This window comes from Peromyscus eremicus, chromosome 7 (genome assembly GCF_949786415.1).
Source record: "Peromyscus eremicus chromosome 7, PerEre_H2_v1, whole genome shotgun sequence".
NCBI classification, from domain to species: domain Eukaryota; kingdom Metazoa; phylum Chordata; class Mammalia; order Rodentia; family Cricetidae; genus Peromyscus; species Peromyscus eremicus.
This window is the reverse complement of record NC_081422.1, coordinates 101,562,942-101,584,369: the sequence shown is the minus strand read 5'-3', so window position 1 is coordinate 101,584,369 and position 21,428 is coordinate 101,562,942. Positions and strand designations below refer to the sequence as shown.

Here is a 21,428-nt window from a genome sequence, read left to right as displayed (position 1 = left end):
GTGAAGTGGACCAGTATTAAATCCCAAGGGCCTCTTTTCTTCCTGATAACTGCCTACCAGTCCTGTAGGTGGTCAGTAAAGGCCAATTTTATAGTTCAGAGAGTAAGACAAACAAAAGGAGGTTACTTTGGTCTTGCTGGGAGACTGAACTGAGCTGACTTTCTCTAGGGCCCAGCTGAGGCAGCTTGGAGCATCCCTGACAGGGCGGCCCCTTTCCCAGGGCCTGGGTCTCCCTAGGGCTTCTGCTTCTCAGAAGAGGCAGCCACTGAAGTGTCCCTGTTCTCTCAGTTCTACAACCTCCTCCAAGGGGAGCATCTGGAAGAGCAGACAGGCCAGATGTCCCTGCTCTGGGTCCAAGCAGCAGGTGCCATTGTTGGGGCTTGGTGTGCCTAGAGAGGTCCCTGTGCAAGTGAAGTTAAGGCTCAGCAGGGCAGGGGGGCAGGACAGTTCTTCCGGGGATCCCAGTCGCCATCATTTCCTCCACCCGCTAAAGGCTCCTACCCCGCCTTGCTTTGCAGAAACAGTGTCACCTGCTAGAAGAGGTAGTTTAGTCCCTCTGTCCTTCCTGGAGGTCAGCGAGAAGCTGAGTTCTGTGAGTATGCAGAGCGCATTCAGGATAGTGCTGCCTGAGCCTTTTGCCTGTTTGTTGACCTTGTGGCTAAGTGTCTAGTGTCCAGCTAGGCACTGGACCCCGAACAGCTGATCTGCACCATTAGTTATAAGTCTCAGGAAACCCTACAGGTCTTGTTACTGAGAACACCCCAGATTAGGTTGCACAGCAAACTGGGAGAGAGGACGAGGCTGCCCTTGATGCCCATCTGACCATCAGAGACCCTGAGGTGGGTGGGGATAAATCTTGGGATGCACCCTGAAGAGCTCAGCGTTAAGGTCCACCTGTCAGAGCAGTGGCAGAGGTTGCTGGGCCTGTCTCCACAGGGCTTCTCAGAAATGTAGCAGCTTGATAAGCTCCTCTACTGAGGCATGTGCAGCTCCGAGCTGGGACCTCAGTCTCCCAAGCCAGCCTAGGAGCCAAGCACCAGAAATACAGCCCATACCCACGAAGAAGGGCTATTAAACACAGAACTTGAATGATGCATGCTAGGAAAAGAGCACTGGATTATCGTAATCAGCCTTCGTGCTGGCCTGTAAGGTGGAAGCTGTGAGGCCATCATTTTACAAAAAAGAAACCAGAAAGATACGGCAGGTGGTGGGGAGAGCCTGGGAAAATGCCTAGGGGCTGGAAGGCACATGAGCAGAAGTGTGTGGTGCCAAGTGGGTGGGAGTGCAGGGGCCTGGCTGAGCTCTAAATGCACAAGTAGGGACCAGTGGCTAGTTCATTTGTTACTTGTTTTTGTGTGAGTGTTTGGCCTGCATGTGTGTCTATGTATCCAGTGCATGCCTGGCACCCATGGAGGCAAGAAGAGGGCATCAGATCCCCTAAAACTGGAGTTACAGATAGTTGTGAGCTGCCATATGGATGGTAGGAATTGAACCTGGATCCTCTGGAAAAGCAGCCAGTATGTTTAACCACTGAGCCATCTCTCCAGCCCTGGGCAAGGGGCTTAAAAGCAAGGTTTTTGAGCTGAGTTACAGGGATTGTAACTCAGGCATTGAAGTTGTAACGCATAGGATTGTTGTAATCTAGGTATTGAAATTGCTCTTTCATGGTCACAGGAAAAGGGGGCTCAGGCAAGTAGCCACAACTGTCCAATCTGGAGGTGGCTGGGGCTACAGTGGAGGCAAAAGGCGTTCTGGATCCACTGACTCACAAACATTACTGAGGAGCTGGATGGGGGTGGGAATGGAGATGGAGTGGTCAGGATCCTGATGCACAGCCCATGGCTCTGATTGGCATCAGAGGAGCTTGGGACTGCTCTGAGCTGGAGACTGGGGATCTGGAGACAGTGAGTCTAAGAGTAAAGGATACTCTCAGAACGTCCCAGAGGCAATGTGGGCATCCAGAGATCCAGATGTGACCATATGGGAGCTCAGCATCCAATTGGGAAGATGCTCCCAGGCCTTTGGGCTGGTGACAACGGTAGTGAGACATCTGCCATGTGTAACCAGTGATGGGCACCACAAGCCTTTGGTTGTAAGTCGGACAACAGCATGTCAGGGATGCCTGCCTGGCCCACTCTCAGGATAAAGAGTGAGACCTGACCTGTCCAGGGTCACACAGCAAGTGTTCACACTGGGGTTTGCACCTAGTCCTCTAACATCTGGACAGGAGAGAAGGTGAGCAGGCCACAGAGGCTACCTGCATCCAAGGGCTTTACTTCACAGAAGGTTTGGCAGCTGGTTAGAGGCCCAGAGCCAACATAGGCCCCTAGGCAAAGGGGAAAATGGCCAAACCAAACAGCACCAGATTCTGGTGAGCTTCCTCTTGGCTGCCCTTGGGTGCCTAGCTTTCACATCCCACTGCAGAGGAGCTAGACAAGGAGCCCTGGGTGTGGGGGAGGAGGCAGGGTGTGTGACTGGTACTGAAACAGGACTCCTGTGCTCTGGATATGAGGTGGGGCTGGCAGGCATCACACTTTGGCTCTTGGCTGGCAGGTGAGTTAAGGAGGTGAATCTCCATCACATTGTGAAGAAGAAGCATTTCAGGTCCCCAGGCCTGGAAGGTTCTAGGAGGAGTCACTGGATGGATGTGCCTTAAAACCCCTTTTGGAGGCACTCTACTGCTGAAGACTTTATTTATTTATATTTAAGACAGGACTTACTTGGAACTTACTACATAGACCAGACTGGCCTTAGACTCAGCAGAGGTCCTCCTGCCTCTGATTCTTGATTTCTGGGACTAAAGGCATGTGCCCACCAGACCTGGTAAAACGCCTTCATTGCACCCCAGCCCCTTACAGCTGCAGAGTTTGTTCCTTCAAACCAAGTTTCACATGGCATTCAAATACGTTTTTAAAAGGTAGAAGCAGCATTTTAATAACATAATGTTTCAACATTGAAATTCTTTCTTAGCATAAAATCCACTTAAGGTGAACAGCAAAGAACACAAATGTCGGCCCCAGGGCCTAGCATGGGAATTGTTTTTAAATTTAAAGATGTATTTATTTTTATTTTATATGTATGGGTGTTTTACCTGTCTGTATGTCTGTGCACCACAGAAGGGAAGGAGACTCGACTCACAGATGGGTAGTTAGGAACAGTAGTAGTGCCTTTCAGCCCGCCTGACAGTCTCCAACTGCAACAGAACCCTCATTGCAAGCTCAGGTCATGGGGAAGATTCTGATGTGTTATAATTGTGGGCTGTGCTTGTTTGTGTCTGTGGTGTTTAGATATCATCATCATCATCATCATCATTATTTGTGTGGGTGTGTGTATATGCCACGGTCGACATGGAGAGATCCCAGCGCAATTTTGTGGAGCCCGTTCTGTCCTTCCACCTTGACATGGGTTCCAGGGACTGGACTCAGGGCAGTAGACTTGCATTATGAGTGTTTTACCCACTGAGCCGTATCACTGGTCCTGAAATTGTTTATTTTTTTAAATTAATTTTTTAGTTAGTGTACAAAGTAATGAGTTCTCATTGTTAGAGAGTATATGTGTGTATATACATTTTTTTTTTCATTTTTTTTTTCTGGGACAGGGTTTCTCTGTGCAGCCCTGGCTGTCCTGGAACTCGCTTTGTAGATCAGGCTGGCCTCAAACTCACAGATCCACCTGCCTCTGCCTCCTTGGTGCTGGGACTTAAGGCATGAGCCACCATGCCCAGCTACATTGTATCTTGTTTTTATTCACTCCCCACCCCTCCCCCTCTTTTGCTTGTTCTTTTCATCTCAGGTGGTCCCTTCTGCTTTCCTGTTATATATAAGTGTGTGTTGGGAATAGATTCTGCATATAAAAGAAAACATTTGATATTTTGTCTTGCCTTTCATGACCCTCTCCCCTTACACAGTCCCTCTTCTGTATACTTCTGTTCTCTCTCTCTCTCTCTCTCTCTCTCTCTCTCTCTGTGTGTGTGTGTGTGTGTGTGTGTGTGTGTGTGTGTTCTGCTTATGAGGAGAAACACTGGACATTTGTCTTTCTGAGTCTGGTTTATTTCACTTAGCGTGATGACCTCTGTTCCATCCATTTCCCTACACTGTTTATTTCTAAATGTGAAAAAAAAAAAAAGGGAGAAAGGAAGGGGGAGAGAAAAAGAGAAAGGAAAGAAAATTAAAAGAGGGTCACAAGATGGGGGTGAAGATGTTTGCTGCCTGATGATCTGTGTTCCCCGTGAAAGAGGAAAATGCATATGACCTTCACGTGAGCACAGTGGCACACACACACACACACACACACACACACACACACACACATCAAATAAATGTTAAAAGTTTTTACATTAGAAGGGAGGGAGGGGGAGGGGGAAGGAACTTGTGGGCTGGCATGAGGCATCAATTTTTTTCTGTGTTGACTGTTCTGTTCCTGAACCCTCCAGCCTCCCCAGCTCTCATGTCCTGGAGGTATCTTCTCCCACCCAGCATCTGTCACAGCAACCGCATCTGGGCCACGTGTTTCTGAAAGTTCCCTGGAGTCCACAGCCCCAACCTGGCTTCACAGTACATGTGCCAGGTATGCAGTCCTTGGTCTGAGGCAGTAAAAAGCAGGCCCAAGCAGGAGGCACAGCCTAGGGGCATCCCCAGGCTTGATGTTGCCTTTAAGGTGGGCAGACTGGGGAACCCAGGGCCCCACAAAGCCTCAGATTTCTCTGGTTCTGGGTACCTTCATTTCTGGGAACTGGCCGTGCTTTGGAAAGAGAGAAATGAGAAGCAAAACACTTTTGGGCCCCAGCATCACCACCCCCCTTTTCTGTCTTCTTCCGCTGAGTCACAGTCAAGAGCCAGGCACCTCAGCCTCCCTGGGGCCATTGGCTGGGGCAGGATTCAGGGTCAGGTGAGGACAGCATCTGAGAGAGGTTCTCTTTCCTGCCAGCATCCTCTGTGAGCAGTTCTGGGGCAGCTGAGGGCTGAGACCACCTCCCCAAGCTAGGAGAGGGGGAACTGAGATGCTTTGTGCCCTGTCCCCCCATTTCCTTGTCTCATGTTTACTCCTCAAGCTTCTACTATGCTTGTATGCTGGAACCAGGAAGGTAGGGTGGTTCAGGCAGCCCTTAGGTTCCTTGTCTTTAGAGAGCTCATGGATGGAGACAGACTCCAGATTGTCTCCCAGCAAGGGACTCTGGGTCTTTAGGATTTCTCTTGTCAGCGATGGGGACCCTCACAAGATTTACCCTCCAGGGAGAGTGGCCATATTATAATGCTTATCAGAGATCTGCATATATGCCTCAGCACAGGAATGTACATGTACATGCATGTGCATGGGTGTGGCACTTGAACACCAGCTGGTATTCATGATCATAGGCATCCTTACAGAACCTCCCTTGGGTAGAGGAGCTCTAGGTTCTAGAAACTGGGTCAGAGCTCTCTTTGTGTGTGTGTGTGTGTGTGTGTGTGTGTGTGTGTGTGTGTGTGTGTGTATTATCCTGTCTCAGAGGCTCCATCAATACTTATGAGTCATGACAGCCTGTGGAAGCCCCAGCACATCACCCTCATATCATGGAAAAGAATGTTGACCCGGGGGTCTCCCTCCTTGGCTAGCCTAGTGTCACACAGTGTTTGGGGGGGGGGAGGGTCTGGGAGGGTGACTACCCAGGTCTCTGACATGTTTGGAGCCCCGCTGAGGACCAACTCGGGTCCTCTAAGCTTCAGTGGCCTTTCTCCAGGATTTCCTGCTCTCTATACCTTGCTAGGACTGTCCTGGCCTCCTGGGATCCATTCTCTCTAGCCAGAATGAACCAGCCTCCCAGTTCTGCTGACATGCTCCCTGCCTTTCTCGTCCTCTGGAATTTCCCTCTGACTCTAGCCTCCTTCCTTCTAGCCTCTGTCCCCTTCATGTCCACCCACTAAGGCTAAAATTGGCCCATGTATCCCTTTTTCCTGTCCTTTATATTAAGGATTGTGTTGGGCTGGGGTAGATAGCTCAGTCAGCAAAATGCTTGCCATGCAGGCATGCGGACTGGACCCATATAAACGCCAAGTGTGGCCATGTCTATTTATAATCCCGGTGGCTGGGGAGGTGAAGACAGGAGGATCCCTGGGACTCATTGGTCAGCCAGTCTAGCTTACTTGATGAGTTCCAGGCCAGTGAGGGACGCTGATTCAAAAGAGAATGCCTGAGGAACGACTCCAAAGTTGACCTCTGGTCTCCACATGCATGTACACACACACACACACACACACACACACACACACACACACACACACACGTGTTGCATGATAAAAGCTGAAATTTTTAAAAATTTCATGTACATTGGTGTTTTTGCCTGCATGTATGTCCATATGAGGGTGTTGGATACCCGGGAATTTGTGAGCTGCCATGTGGGTGCTGGGAATTGAACCCAGGTCCTCTGGAAGAGCAGCCAGTGCTCTGAACCAGAGCCATCTCCCCAGCCCCCGAAAGCTGAGATTTTTTTTTTTTATCCACTATGTAAGCAAATTAGTTAGCCCTCCACGTTTTCAAAGCTGCTAGCAGGAAGAGTAAAACTCTTGGTATAGAAACAAAAGACAGATTACCTCCGCTTCATCAGGAACAGGGGCTGTCAGTGCCTGCTGACCTGGCAGGGGTACAGAGAGGGAACGAAGTGTGGAGCAGTCTTCCAACATCCTGCTGGGGGCTCCTTAGCATCGGTTCCAAAAGAGCTACATTCGTTAGGTTCCAAAAAAGCTACATTCGTTAGGATCCTTGTCTCGGTGTGGCTCTTGGGCAGTGCAGGAAGTCATGCCTAGGAGGAGGCTTTGTCTCAAGCCTCCGCTCTGTGCCCCCAGGAGGAGCTTGTAAAGGACATTTTAAACATTGTTTCAGTTCAATTTAGAAATATTTGATCTGTCTAAGAATTTATGGTGAGGCAGACATTGGATATTTTTTTCCCCAAAATTATGCTAGTATCACGTGTTGGAAATTACATCTGGTCGGTTGCCGTTCTCTCGTAACTTCAAACCTGTCGTTTGAAGTAGAGTCCAAACCTATAAAAAAAATCAATTTCTGATACATTTACAAAGAGTGCAGGGCTATCACCAATACGAGGGTCTTGATACCCCGTGCCTGGTGCAGTGAGACAAACCCATAATCCACTCCCTAACAGTTCGAGGCCCCGGGAAACACAGGCAGGGTCTTCTTCTCTGAGGGAGCATAAACTCCCCTGCAGCTGTCGGAGGATTTGAACTGCATTCTGAGAAGGTTCATTTCTATGAAAACATTTAACAGGACTTAATAAAAACTTTAGTACTAAGGGTAGGCCTCACTGGTAGAGCACTGGCCTGGCATACAGGGGACCCTGGGTTTAATCTCTAAAAAAAGATTAAATAAAAAATAAAATTTTAATTTTCAATCATCTTAACGTTTGACATTATGTTATTCTTTCTGCGATAGGGTCTTATTCTGTATGCCAGCCTTCCTGGAACTCACTCTGTAGCCTGGGCTGACCTTGTACTCATGACAATCCTCTCGCCTCAGCCTCCTAAGTTACTTCCTTTTAATTCATTAATCATTAATTTTGCATGTTTTTCTGGGGGGGGGCTCACGTGTGGGTAGGTGCCCATGCATATGCATGTAGGTGCCTGTCGCTGACATCAGCGATCTTCCTGGGTTTCTCTCTGCCTTGTTCTTTGAGACTCTGAGGCTCTCCTGTCTTTACCCTCCTAACGCTGGACTCACGGGCAGGCCACTCCCTGCCCCCGGGCACTTAGGTGGGTTCTGAGTTCATGGAACTGCAGTTGTAGGTACTGTCTGTCCCTCCAAGTCACCGTCCCAACCTGTTACTTCACTTCTAATAGATAACTTTAAAAAAGTCTATTCATTTGTATGTGTGTGAGCGTCTGCGTGTGTCTGTGGGCACCATGTGTCATTCTTATGTGTGTGAGCGCCTGCGTGTGTCTGTGGGCACCATGTGTCATTCTTATGTGTGTGAGCGCCTGCGTGTGTCTGTGGGCACCATGTGTCATTCGTATGTGTGTGAGCGCCTGCGTGTGTCTGTGGGCACCATGTGTCATTCGTATGTGTGTGAGCGCCTGCGTGTGTCTGTGGGCACCATGTGTCATTCGTATGTGTGTGAGCGCCTGCGTGTGTCTGTGGGCACCATGTGTGTTCCACAGAGGCCAGAGCTGGACCTCGAGGTCCCGCTGGCTGTGAGTCTGTCTACATGTGGATACTGGGAACTGAACCTGAGTCCTCTGAAGACCAGCAAGAGCTCTCAACTGCTGAGTCATCTTCCCAGCCCCGATTCTTATTCTTTTAAAAATATTTTTTTGGTCTAGGGATGTAACTCCTTGAATGTTTGTCAAGTATGCCTGTTTGGTTCTCAGCACGGTATAAAACCATGCATGGTGGCACATGCCTATAATCCCAGCACGTGGGAGATGGGGGCAGGAGAATTAGAAGTTTAAGGCCCTGTCTGAATAAATAAATAAATAAATAAATAAATAAATAAATAAATAAATAAATAAATAAATAAATATTGATCCTATGTTTAAAATACTTTCAATTTTGGTATTTTTCATTTAACCTAACATTTTTATATCATTTGGTTATACTATGGTTTTATTTTGTTTGGATTTTGTTCTTTTTTTTTGGCTTTTTTTTTTTGTGAGGGGTGTTGTTTTGTTTTTCAAGACAGGGTTTCTCTGTGTAGCCTTGGCTGTCCTGGAACTCTTCCTGTAGACCAGGCTGGCCTCCAGGGATCCACCTGCCTTTGCCTCCTGAGTGCTAGGATTAAAGGTGTGCACCACCACTGCCCAGTATACTATGTTATTTTAACCTTGTAAACCATTACTGTCAAAAAACAGTAGTTACATGCAAATCTTATAATTGATCTTGTAAAACATCTTTTCTAGAATAAATACAAGAACACCCAGCACTACAGGATAAATGGAGAATGCATTATGAGTTAAGTATATCTCTGTTTTCTTACTTAAACCTCAGACCCATCAGAGAACGAATAATTGCCATGATGTTCAAAAATCCTTGCTATCTCCTGAGTTTCAGACTTATAAAAGCTGTCCATTGGTAGATCCTTTTATTGCTATGAAAGCATGTTTGTTAAGTAAGAGGCTAGCATATATTTTATTAGTAGCTTGTAGTTTATGGTTTTTCAATATTTAGATTCATATATTAGGACTTCCGCTTGTCCCTTTGCCCAGAGCACAGCATGCATCAGGGCCTGTGCTCCAGAGGGAAGGAGGGAGGTGTGGTCGCAGTTGTTTTTTTTTTCACTCCCACTTCTTGTCAGCTGCAGTGGGAGCCCCGGATGATTGGTGGCTTCGAGGTGAGGACACAGTGGGGAACGGGGTCTGGGTCACCTGCACTGCCTTTTTACAGGGGTTTCGGGGTCTCTTTCTTAGAGACCACCTCATAGCTGCCCCAGCCACTGCCCTGGCCTTCGGTCCCAGGACCAGCCTTTGATGGGGAGGGATGGTTTTCTCGGAAACATGGATGGGTAGGTTACAGGCTGGTGCTCAGGCGAGTGTGCAGATGTGAGTGGACTGGCAGTTCCCTGCTCACAACCCAAAACCGAGGCGCCAGAAGGCAGGTTTTCTCAAGGCTGCACAGCCGAGGGAGGCCAGGAGAACCCTGGATGGCTTGACACTGAAGCTGGCCCTGTTCTACGGTGCAGGGATCTGAAACCAGGGATAACGCTCACCTGGAGGTTTCCTGTTCAACAGGAAGTCCTCTCAGCAAGGCATTGTTGATCTTGCTCTGAATTCCCACTTTCTCTTACACCCCTCTTTCCTCTGACCTGGTAGTGCACTCATGTCTAACACCCCCTTTCCCTGTGCACATGCCCCCCTTTGGTGCTGTCCACAGCTGTTTCTAGTTGTTCACTCTGCCCCAGATTGGACACTTGATAACCCTAGAGGCCACACCAGACCTGGGCCCTCCCTGGGAGAGCCCTTAGTATGATGATGGGGTTGAAGGAAATAACTCCAGTCAAGGAGGGCTTCCTGGAGGTGGGGACCTAAGCTGAGGCTTTGACACTCTGTCCCTTCCCCAGGTCACTGGACGTCCTCTGAGCCTTTCCCTTGAATGGCCATCAGGTTCCAAGAAATGTCCCCTGTCTCTGCATTGCTGGTTCCAAGAACTGCAGCTTCCGGCAGCATTTGCCTGGCATTCTTTCTTAGAGCCTACTTGGGTTTCTAGAGTCTCCAGGCGGGGAGAGTTGGAGGTGGAGAACGGGAAGAGATGACTTCTCTACAGAGAAGGTCCTTCATGAACTAGACGTTAGGAGGTGGTCCTAGACTGTCAGGCAAGGGGGATAAACACACTGAGGTTAGGCATAGGAGGTCAGTGAAGTGAAATGCCCTATCTCCTTCCTGATCAGCCATATGAGCAGGACTATGAGTTCTCCCTCACAAAAGGAAAATGATTCCCTGAGCCCATCATTTCCACTAGCTTCCCACACCCCACTCCCCATCCCATTAGCCTGGGTCCCCAGAATTCTAGGCCACAGAGAACTGGCCCAGGCCTTCTCCTGGCCTCAGAGGAGACCATCGTCAGAAAACACCCAGAGGTACAGGCCAGGGGACAGTATGGCAAGTTCTCAATAGTGAAGGGGATGGGAGCAGGAATTCTGGGGCCTTGAAAGAACGTGACACCTTCACTCTGAATCTTTTTATAATGTTGCTTTGCCTGCTTAGAACTGAGTAAGTCACCCCTCCAAGTCCCCCAGCAAGTGGGGTGGGTGTGACTAGGGTCAGGGAGAGACAGGCCATGATGGGTGGGCAAAGACAGAGTCCAATTTCTCTCAAGGTCAGCTGGGCCTCTCCTCTGGGTATCTTCCACCCACTCCACCTCTGAGCTGGCACCGGGCCTGCCCACTCGCCTGGGACCTGCCCGAGCACATTGAGCAACCAGTTCCTGAGAAGCGTGGAAAGCTCTTTGGTTTAAAATTAACTCCCCCGCGCACCCTCCTGCCCGCCCTCCTCGGAGTTCTTGGAAGAGCACTCTGCTCTTCCTGGGAAGAGGCCTCTAGCCACAGCTGCTATGGTTCTGGCGAAAACACCTCACCCAGGGTGGGGGTGGAGCTGCCTACACTGTGCCTTCTCTGCCCTCCAAAAGCACCCACAGGTAAACTGCTGAGACCCAGGAGAGAAACTGGGGATGGTCAAGTTGCTGGAAAGGGGGTGCTGGCGTGCCCCAAACCCACACCTCCCAACCCTGATACTGACTGGCTGACTCCAAGTGAAAAGGTACAGGGCTATGCAGACCCAGCCTGGGTGCCTTTCGGGTAGGACACAGAGCAAATGGATCCCGCAGACAGTAAACCCAGAATCTTGGCCTGTGATGAGAATGTGTGTCTCAGGAAGATAAAAACAGCCTGCTCAGAGTCGCCCAGCTTTGCCTGTTAATGCTGCGCCTATCCTGTCGATGCCAGACTGGTGATGGCAAGATCCCAGAAGCACAGGCACCCAAGTGCCAGGGCTAACAGTACACCTTCCCAGGAGGTCTCTTCCTGTGGCCCCTCCACCTTTTCAGGCTACCACGGGAACTATCTCCTTCTGGATAGGCCTTCATGTCTCTGAGCTTTGAGGAAATGTTTACCTAAGGACTCTCTCTTCTATGGCTCCTCCTACCAAACTGTCCTCTGGAAGGAGCTGAAGAAAACAAAGGAATGTTGGCCAAGGGGAAAGGTCAGCACACATGCAAGCCCACGCACGCTCGCGTGCGCGCGCGCACACACACGCATGCACGCACGCACATACATACGCACACACACAAGCACATACACATGCACACACACACACACACACACACACACACACACAAATTGATGTGCTTAGTGGGGAGGGTAAAATGCTTCTTGGGAGGAGGCTGAGAGCTGAGAGGCACTTACAACATAGCCTTGGCCTCATACAGGCTGGGACTGAACTCTAGAAGAAAGGGAGCCCATGTCTGGTGACAGGAAAAATCTGGTCTGGTTTATTGGTTCTAGGGCTGGGGAAAGTCCCCAAAGCAGGGTTCTGCCCCTGGAAAGAATTTGCTAGATGTCATGCCCCCTTCAACCACACCATCGGGATATCTCTGGGGACAGTAAGTTCCTGTGTGGGTGGAACAGTCCCAGAGGGCTGCCTGGAGGAGTTGTAGTAGCACCAAGTTTTCCAAGCCTTCAAAGGCTACCTGCTGTACCCTGGACTCTGCCTGCTTCGACCAGGCTTGGGTCATGGAAACCACTGTCTTTCCACTGAGCAGACAGCTTATGGCCTCCTTCCGCACTCAGCCAGCTGCGTCTCCCGCTCATAGATGGGTATCTGCTTCCATGGACTTGGCTTGCCCCCAAAGCCAGGCCCAGACACTCTCTACTCACCCTCTGGTCTGCAGTCTGGCCAGAGTTAACCCTCCAGGGACCTCCTCTAGCTTGTGTCCCAGACGCGGATCCCTGATCCTGCTGCCCTACAGTGACCACTCATGCCCTCTAGTTGGCTGGCTGTGCTGCCCACTGAGCCAGAGAGGGGTGGGGAGGCCAAGTGCAAGCCTGCTCTAGATTAAAACTGGTCTAACAGGTTGGTGTGAAAGGGTTGCTCTGCCCTGCCCAGGCTCCCTTTCTAAAGGAGGACAGTGGCGGCAAGAGGGTTGCCATCGGAGAGTTAAGACAGCCCGTCATGGCTTCAGCTTCATTCAGACACATTCAGCCTTGGTCTAGCAGGCTCTGCTCAGGCAGCAAATTAAATGCTGGGCTTAGGTTCAGGGGCCCTTGGGACCAAGGGAATGCTAGGTGACTCAGTAATCTTGACTAAAACATCTCAGCAAGGTCTAGCCAGTTAGTCCTGCTGACAAGAAATACCTGGGTGGCTTCGTACTACCTGCCCCCTCCAACCATTCCAGAGGCCTGAGTCCAGAGAGCAACACCACATAGGACCGCTTTCCAAACCCATCCTCCTGTGGCTGGGCAGAATCTTCCAGGCCCCAGCTACGCCCCCATGCCACGCCCTGCTGAACCTCTCTACTCTTCTGTCGGGCTTTTGAACCTTGGGAGTCTAAGGCTTTGGCAGGTGAGTCTTCAGAGACAGGGTAGAGTAGTGGTTACATGAATAAGGTCTGGAGGCAAGGCTTATGATCCTGAGCTAGCCATTACCTCTCTCTAAGCCAGTGGTTCTCAACCTTCTTATGGTGTGACCCTTTAATACAGTTCCTCATGTTGTGCTGACCCCCAACCATAGAATTATTTTCATTGCTATGTCATAACTGTAATTTTGCTACTGTTATGAATCATACTGTAAATATCTGTGTTTTCTGAAGGTCTTAGGAGACCCCTGTGAAAGGGTCATGACTCACAGGTAGATAACTGCTGCTCTAAGCCATACCCCTTCAACTGAAAACAGAGACAACCTCTGTTAGTGTGCAGGGCTGGAGCCACGCCCCAAATTGCCACCTTTGCCTCCTCCGGTTTCCGGTGGCACCCCACCCCTCTAAGTTCGGTACCTGTGAGTCTTCTCACGGGCCACCTGCTTTGACGTCGTCATGGAGCCGCCCACCTAGAGTACTTTAGAAATGAGCATCAGAGCTCAATACAGCCTTCTAGACTCCGGGTGCTCTAGGATCAATTCAGCTGCCCTCCCCACTCATCCTGGATTCTAGGTTGGTTTCTGTCTTAGCGCCATTGTACTGGTTGTCCCCAGTTTTGGGGGGCAGCCCCTCCCCACGTTACCCACAGGACCTACCCCTGCACTTTTCTCTGGTAGCCAGGTTCACTGCCACCCTCTCAGCACCTTCTCGAACCCTCTTTGCTGCAGGGTGACCCGCACCAAGGCCATTCTTTCTCCCCACTCAGAACCTGCCCCTTTGTTCACATTTTACAACCTCTCTTGCACTACCCACAAGCTCCATGAGGATGGAGGCCATGTCTGTCTCGTTCCCTGCTGTGTCCCCAGGGCCTTGATGGAGTCTGACTCAGTTAGTGGCCAAAGAGCACACATGAAGGGACTCAGTCAGTGAAGGGTGACATTAATTACTCCTTGGGCATTACGCAGGGTCCAGCATGCCCACCTCGTGGCTTACCCTTCCTCTCCAGCTAGTGCCAGCAGGGTTGTCCTTTCAGTAGCCCAGGACCATCCAGGGTGGTCGCACTGGCCAGCTGCTTTTCCCTTTCTGTTAGGCTTGGGTCTCTAACTTGGATCTGGGGTCCAATGACATGTTTTCTGCTGTCCCTGGCCCTAGGCAGGCATTGGTATTCCTCTCATATACAGACTGAAATGTCAGTAGCTGGCAGCCCCTTGTCAGGAAAGGGCTAGACTCTGGTTTGAGGGGAGCTGGGGATGGCACATTGCCAGGACCACTCCAGCGCTCTCAGTAGGTGGAGATGGGTGGAGAGAACAGCTGTCCAAGCTACCACCCAGCTGCCGATCTCCACCTCACAGAGCCGCGTGGGGCGAGCGCAGGTGGATGAGCGCTGCTCTGTGCTCAACTCTCTGAGCGGCCTGAGCCAGCCCCTGCTCCTGGCATTTGAATACAGGGTAGTATTTGGACCCCACTCCCGTGCGGTACAGAGTCCTCATGCAGACTTGCACCTGGCAGGCATTCTTAGACAGTCGCTCGTGTGAAGAACGAGGTTTTCTCGGCTTCCTTTTCTTACAGCAGCTGACTGTCCAGGTTGAGGCACCAGATGTGGAAAGCCTGCCTCTGGCCCCTGTGTGCCCACTACTTTCCCACTATATGACTCAGATCTGGGGGGTGGAGGGCAAGAGGGATTACCTCACACATTTTGGGAACCACAAAGAGGCTGAGATCAAAGTTGAAGAAAAGGCACTACCAGGGCCATGGTAACGCCGGGAAGAGGTGCACTGTTGGCTCCCACTGTCAGCAAAAGTTTTACCAGCTGCCACCAGCAATGGAGAAGGTGTCAGACCAAGTGGGCGTGGACACTACTTCCGGCTTTTAAAAATATCACCCCTCCTTCATCTACCTCTTTTTAACTCTAACCCAATGTCATTCCTTAAAAAAAAAAAAAAAAAAGAGGAAAAAAAAAAAGGATTTTTCTGTGTGTGTTTCTGGTGTGTGTAGGTGCACAGAGGCCAGAAGACGACATCACTTCCACTGGAACTGGAAACTCTGGTCCTCTAAAGAGTAGCAAACCCTCTTGACCCCTGAGCCATCTTCCCAGCCTGCACGATGTCATTCCTCTTCTTTGTCATTACTGTCGCCTTGTCCTCAGTCCTGGGCCTCCCCGATTCTGGTTGTTTATTTTTTTTTTAGCCTCTTCTGTATCAAGATGCCGCTTCTTACAGCTTCCTGCTCACGATCCACCATTACTGGCCTCCTGTAATTTGCGTCTTCTAATGGTCTCAGGACTAAGACCATATCCCAAATTGTTTCCATAAGGCTTAGAAGGCTATGAGCACAGCTTAGAGGAGCCTTCCTGTGAGGCCCTCACACACGGTGGGAGAAAAGATCAGGCCATAGCAGGATCCCAGCAGTCTAAATATCCCCAAGTCAGACCATTAACCCTGGACAGCAAGAATTTTGACACTCCTCCCCGAGACCAGACCCTACCAGCTCATTGGTCACTATCTCTGACTCAGCTGATCTACCTCAGTGCCCGGGAAGAGCCCTCTCAGACCTCATGTCAGGGATCCTCATCATTCTCACATGCTTTTGTTTCCACTGTCCGTCCTCCTTGCCAGGTCTGTCCTGAGTGCTGTGGCCCCTTCTTCTCATACTACCCTCCCTCTGTGCCCACTTGCACTTTCGTTTTTTCTGGAGCTGAGGATCGAACCCAGGGCCTTGCACTTGCTAGGCAAGTGCTCTACCACTGAGCTAAATCCCCCCCCCCACTTGCACTTTGAACGGCTACTTCCTCTACATACACCTCTTGGGCTTGGAGTCCCTCTGCTCCCCACTTCCCACATACCCAGCGGTGCAGTGGAGAGCACACCGGAAGGCATGCAATAGACCTTCACCTCCTGTCTCTCATTTCCCAAGGGGAACAGGGGGGAGGTGACAAGAAAGGCAGCTCTCTGTTACCTTCACCCCTCAGGCCCCTGGCAGAGACTGCTCAGCCATGTAAGGTTCTGAGCTTCTGCTTTTCCAGATGTGAAACTGGATCACAACAGGACGAAAGGGAGACAGACTATCCGCAACTCCAGATGCCCACAGAAGGCTTCATAAATGGAAGGCATAATTTTATTATCACTACAGAAAAGTCAGTGGAAGAAAAACTACCAAGCTGGTCTTTGTGTTATAATAATGGTTTTATAAAGTCTCGTTAGGTATGTATTTCTCGCTCTCTCACATGCAGGCGACTTCCTGGTCAGGAAGCAGACACAAAAGAGCTGCCAGAGCAGCCCTTGAGCCAGCATCCCCTTCCTGACCCAGCACATGCCCCTCTGCAGGGACCGCACCACAGAGAAGCCAGCTCTGTGAAGGAAGCCATGTGAGGAGACGAGTGTGAGCTCTGTGTTTCTGGCTCCCGTCTGTCTGGTTACCCAGCCTCCCAAAAGAGGCTAGGGAGAAAAGAGAGTGGGCACATCCATATGCAGGTGGTCAGGGCCAGGACATTCAGGACGGCTTTGGGCCCAACAATACATCTGGGGATGGGGGTCTCCACAGGGAAGAACCAGAGCTGGGGATCTTTGGACCACCCAGGCCTTAGGGCAGAGAAATGGGGTGGCTCATGCCATTAACCCACCCCCAACCCCCACAAGGAGAATAAATAAATAAATACTGTATAACTGTGTAGCCCCCCAGGCTGGCCTGCTTCCTCCCAAAGGGATGGCACTATCAACCTCAGTGCCTCTGCCTGATACTCTCCCAGAAACAGGCTGGCTGCTCTATAGTTGGGCAGGGGGCCTGCCCTACCCAGCAGACTGAGAAACCAGGGCTGGGAGGAAATATAGAGTTCGGGTGGCTAGGGCACACCAGTGAATGGAGGCCTGGGTCCAGCCTCCAGGGTGAGACAAGGTCCTGCCTGTCTGTCTCTTCTCTGCCACGTAGCTTCACCACAAAGAGCCATGTGGGACCTGGAGGCATTGACCTCGGAGTTGTGTGACAATCCCTCTTCCACCTGCCTTGTTCTTGCTGGCACCTTCTGTATGTATACAGGCACCAGGATGACTGGAGAGGGACAGCAGGAAGCCAGGTCCAGCTGGGGCCTGTGTCCGCTCCAGGATATAATTATGTGAGGCAGGGCAGGGTGTCCGGCCCCGTCACAGTTGGAAGGGGTACTGTCGGAGGTAGTCGGCCATGCGCCGGGGCAGCGGTAGGCAGTCCACGTCAGCCACCAGACGGTTGATGACAAGGCGACACAGATGTTGTAAGCTGCGGGCACTGCTCCTGCGCACAAAGGGCTGCACCAGTTTCAGATGCACGGCAGTCGCCATGGGGAGAGGCAGGGCTGAGTCACCAGGTGCCTCGTGCTTAGGCACAGGCAGGGCTGCGGTGGGAACAGGATCTGGGCTGTCACTCCGGGTGTCAGCGGCACAGGAGGCCACATAGTGCTGCACAAGGCTGACCACATCTGGGAAGGCCAGGATTCGAGGTCTGGACAAGCAGTTGGAGTCCAGTCGGAAGCTGGAATCGGCATACTCAATGCGTACATTGGTGGGGCCACGGGTGGTTTTGACGGACAGCGTGAACAGGTAGCTGGGGTGGGTGCTATCTCGTACTAGGAATGTGCCCTCTGGCATCTTCTGTAGGTGTTGCCGGGCCTCACTGGCTGTAATGGAACCCCAGTACCATCCTAGACAAGTAGAGAAGAGGCCAAGGGACGGATCAGAATGGAAATTACCTAAGGCACCAACTCAGGGCTCTCAAGATGGAGAGCCCCTTCACATTTCCCTGGAGAGGGATGCATCTCTACCATCAGACTTAGGGGCAGGACCAGGCTTCCCAAATCCAATTCAAAATCCAAAGAGCTTAGTTCCTCCACAGACCTCTCAGGACAAGGTCTGTCTCTCCTGAGACTCACCAGATTCCCGAAGGTAGGAGAAAGTCTTGGCTATGCACAGCAGGTCCTCCTCAGGGTCCAGCACCTTTGGTTCGCTCTCTGACTGGACAGGGGTCTCCTCTGCCACCTCCTCTGGGAGTGCCCCAGTGGGCAAGGGCTGCATGGTTGGCTCAGGCAGCTCCAGAGACTGGGCCCACAGAGGCCGCTGCCCGGTTTGCTCCACAGCCAGCAGAGGACAAGATCTAAAGTGGGCAGATAGGCAACAGAGCTCTCATATGATCTTCATTTTCAGAAAAATCCTTTGATTTCTTCCCCCAAACATACCAATTTAAAAAAACAAAAACAAAAACAAACAAACAAACAAACAAAAAACCAGGGCCTTACTATGTAGCCCTGGCTGGCCTGGAACTAGTTATGTAGACCAGGCTGGCCTCACATTCACAGAGATCCACCTGCTTCTCTCTCCCAAATGCTGGCATTAAAGGTGTAAGCCACCACACCTAGCTCATATATACAGATCTTTCTTTCTTGTTTTTTGGAGTGCTGGGAACTGACCTCAGAGGCTCACACATGCTAAGCAAGTGTTCTACCACTGAGCTATATATACCCATACCCCCAGTTTCATAGAACCCATTCTCAAAAGATTCTTTTCTACTCTCCTGCATTTACTCTATACAAGTTAACTCTCATCTTGTATCACCAAAATCATAGGCCATTTCCCCATGAGCACTTCCAGCATGCTTACCACAAGAATGGGGGACCTGTCAATGCAAAAGCTATCTCCCAGCTGTACTCTGATTGAGGTAGCCTGTCAAATGCCACTGTATCTGGTAGAATCACAGGATGAACTCGGGTGGGATCCTCAGGGAGACCTCAAGATTACAGGAGAAAACCTAAGGTTACATGGTAGCTTCCTGTCAATGGAGGTATCTGTTGGGGGTACCTCTGTCCACACCGGCTAGGACTTCACGACTTAAACAAGCTCCTACCCATAAGCAGCTGGATTCCCAGCCTGGGCTCTGCTCCTCTCAGCTGAGGGGAGGCAGTGGCCTCTAAAGGCATTGGTGACTCTCATCTCTCATAAAATATGAGCTCCCACCAAAGGACGGAACACTCAACCCACATTCCAGACTCCACCCTGTCGAGTGTGTACAGTTTACCTCTCTCTGGGTTGCTGTTTTTCTTCCTTCCAGATGAGGGCCTACTTGCCCTGAGGGGTTTGGCAATATTAGAGAGCTTTGGTTAGGGGAACCGAGATGGCTGAAATCCTAGGGGAAGCCCACCCAGGTGGTGTCCCAGGGGCTCTGCGTCCTGAGGAAGGAATAGTTGGAGCTCTCTATTTCTAATAAAATATGTCTCCGGGCCTCAGTTCTGTGTCTAGGTCCCTGTTGGATCTTAGGACCTCAAGATAATGAAACCCTAGGCTCTACCCACACATGCTGGGGAAGGCGACCCTGTATCAGGTATTGCTTGTAAACAACAAGGTGTGGTTAGGAGCTGGTGGCAGTCAGCAGGGACAGAAGCCAGACCTGACAGTGTAAGTGGTGTTTAGAAGGTCACGGTCCTGTGACCACTCATCAGAAGGGGTGGCTGGCTCTTCCTGCCAAGTGTTTTTCCACACTTAATCAATGTGACTGAGCCGTGAGAGCTCTGGAATCCCACTTAGTGAGTAGAATTTTGAGGTGACCTGCCTGCTGGGGCTCATAGCCTGTTCCAAGTACCTTTTGAGAGGATGTGGGCAGCTAGCCAGTCATTCCACAGCCTCAGTTGTAAGCACGACCAGACAGCTTAGTGAGGCCTCTTGCGCAGGTCCCACATGCATGTGTAGTAAGCACCTCTGGGGCTGGTATGGCGTCTAGGTGTAGAATGGCTATGTTAATCCCCTCAGGTTGCTGGGGAGAGACTATATATCTAGGCAGGGGTGTGTCTACCACTGTGTCATTGTGGTGGGGGTGAGGGCTGGTGTGTTCCAAGAACCTGTGTGTGCATGTCTTGGAATCTAGCCATTAAGTCCTGCCTGACGATACAAGCCAGTGAGATGAACCAAGCCCAGGGAGGTGGGATACATGCGCATCTGTTCAAGAGCTTGTGTCCCTAATGCCCAACGCTGGCCCCGAGGTTCCCAGGGGCTTTCAGTTAAGGCAGAGTCAAAGAGGCTGTGGGAGCCCAGAATGGAGGAGGGGGCCACCCAAGAAAGAAGGCAGTGTGTGGGTCTGCTGAGGAGTCCAAAATTCAAAGACTGAAGGAACATGGTAGGGACTACCAAGGAATTAACAGTCTGCCCAGCACTTCCATGTCCTTGTCCTGGGACCCAGGACAGCTTAGAGCAAGAGCACTTCTGCCTGGCCTTACCTTCCATTCTTCCTCACTTAGCACCATATGCATGTCAGTTATAACAACTGCTACCGCACCACCCAGCTCTCCCTGGATTTGTAATACCCACGTATACACATTTCCTCTCTTCTTAGCATTTTCTTAATTCCTGACTGATCAATGACTTAAGGGGACACTGAAACAGAGTGAACAGGTGTGCCAAAACCACTCAGCGGAGGCCAAGACTTTGTCTTATCAAAGCCCCAGTCCACCTACAGCCCCATATTTCCATGTCCATCTCCAACCTTGGAGAAAGCAGGCTAACGTTTTTGTCGCACTGAGACCTCAATCTGGGCTTAAAAGAGGTGTGGGAATGCTCCTAAGGGTGCTGGTTATCAGGTGCCAGTCTTGGGAGAGTCAAGGACCTCAGGGATGGCCTAACCGCTGACCTAGGACGGAGGAATGGACACCTGAACAGAGAGGAGTCCAGGGGCTGGTCACTGGCAGCTAGGAAGCCGGAAGGCGTGGTAAGCTCTGGGCTCAAAAAAGTCTAGACTGGTGAGCTCCATCCTGGGGGACCTCTTAAAGTTGTTGCCAGTGAGATCTCAGGAATGGGGGCTCCTCCCACCGCTCACCAGCCCGGTTTAACTGTGTATGTGTGTGTGTGTGTCGGGGGGGGGGGGGGTATCCTAGGCACACCACTCAAGGTCCTCTAGCACTCCATCACCTCCAACCGGTCAAGCCCTCCCAAATCCCGCAACTAGCTGGAGGCCTGTGATCTCCCGTGCTTCCCGCGTGGAGCATGGGCAGGGAGAGAGCTGCGCTTACCCCTGTACGCAAAGGACCATGTCCTAGAGGCCACGGCGGCTCGAGAGTCGGGGCTCGGCGGGACGGAAGCAGAAGGGAGCCAGTGGGTGTCGAGGGCCCGAAGGTCAAGGTCCCGGGGCTCACGGCCGGCGAGCAGGGACTGAAAGGCTGTGGAGCTAGCAGCCTGGAAGGACGAGGGGGCCGGACCGGCGGGGCGGGGCGGGGCCAGGCGCCTCCTAATCTTTTGTCCGCTGCGTCCCAGCCCTTCCCGGAAGCCGCATCTTCCTAGAACCGCAGGCTTTGCGGCGGCCGGGAGGGGAACAGGGGCGCTGGCGTCTGGGGCTTCGGACTGCGAAAGGAAACACCTTTGACAGATTTCCAAGAA

At 51.2% G+C, this 21,428-nt stretch overlaps 1 protein-coding gene across 3 annotated transcripts; it reads right to left on the bottom strand.

The window, feature by feature from the left end:
* Positions 1 to 16,143: 16,143 nt before the first annotated feature.
* Positions 16,144 to 21,422, bottom strand: Cish (cytokine inducible SH2 containing protein). Of its 3 annotated transcripts, XM_059267104.1 has the most exons (4): positions 21,065 to 21,422; positions 18,669 to 18,795; positions 17,945 to 18,165; positions 16,144 to 17,716 (listed from the first exon to the last, which is right to left on the bottom strand). In XM_059267104.1, exons 3-4 carry the CDS (start codon positions 18,084 to 18,086, stop codon positions 17,184 to 17,186), a joined length of 675 nt encoding a protein of 224 aa, XP_059123087.1. In that variant the 5' UTR covers positions 18,087 to 18,165; positions 18,669 to 18,795; positions 21,065 to 21,422; the 3' UTR covers positions 16,144 to 17,183. The 3 variants fall into 3 exon arrangements, with proteins under 3 accessions (XP_059123087.1, XP_059123085.1, XP_059123086.1); XM_059267102.1 differs by lacking the exon at positions 18,669 to 18,795; XM_059267103.1 differs by lacking the exon at positions 21,065 to 21,422 and having other exon boundaries at positions 18,669 to 19,684.
* Positions 21,423 to 21,428: the final 6 nt, after the last annotated feature.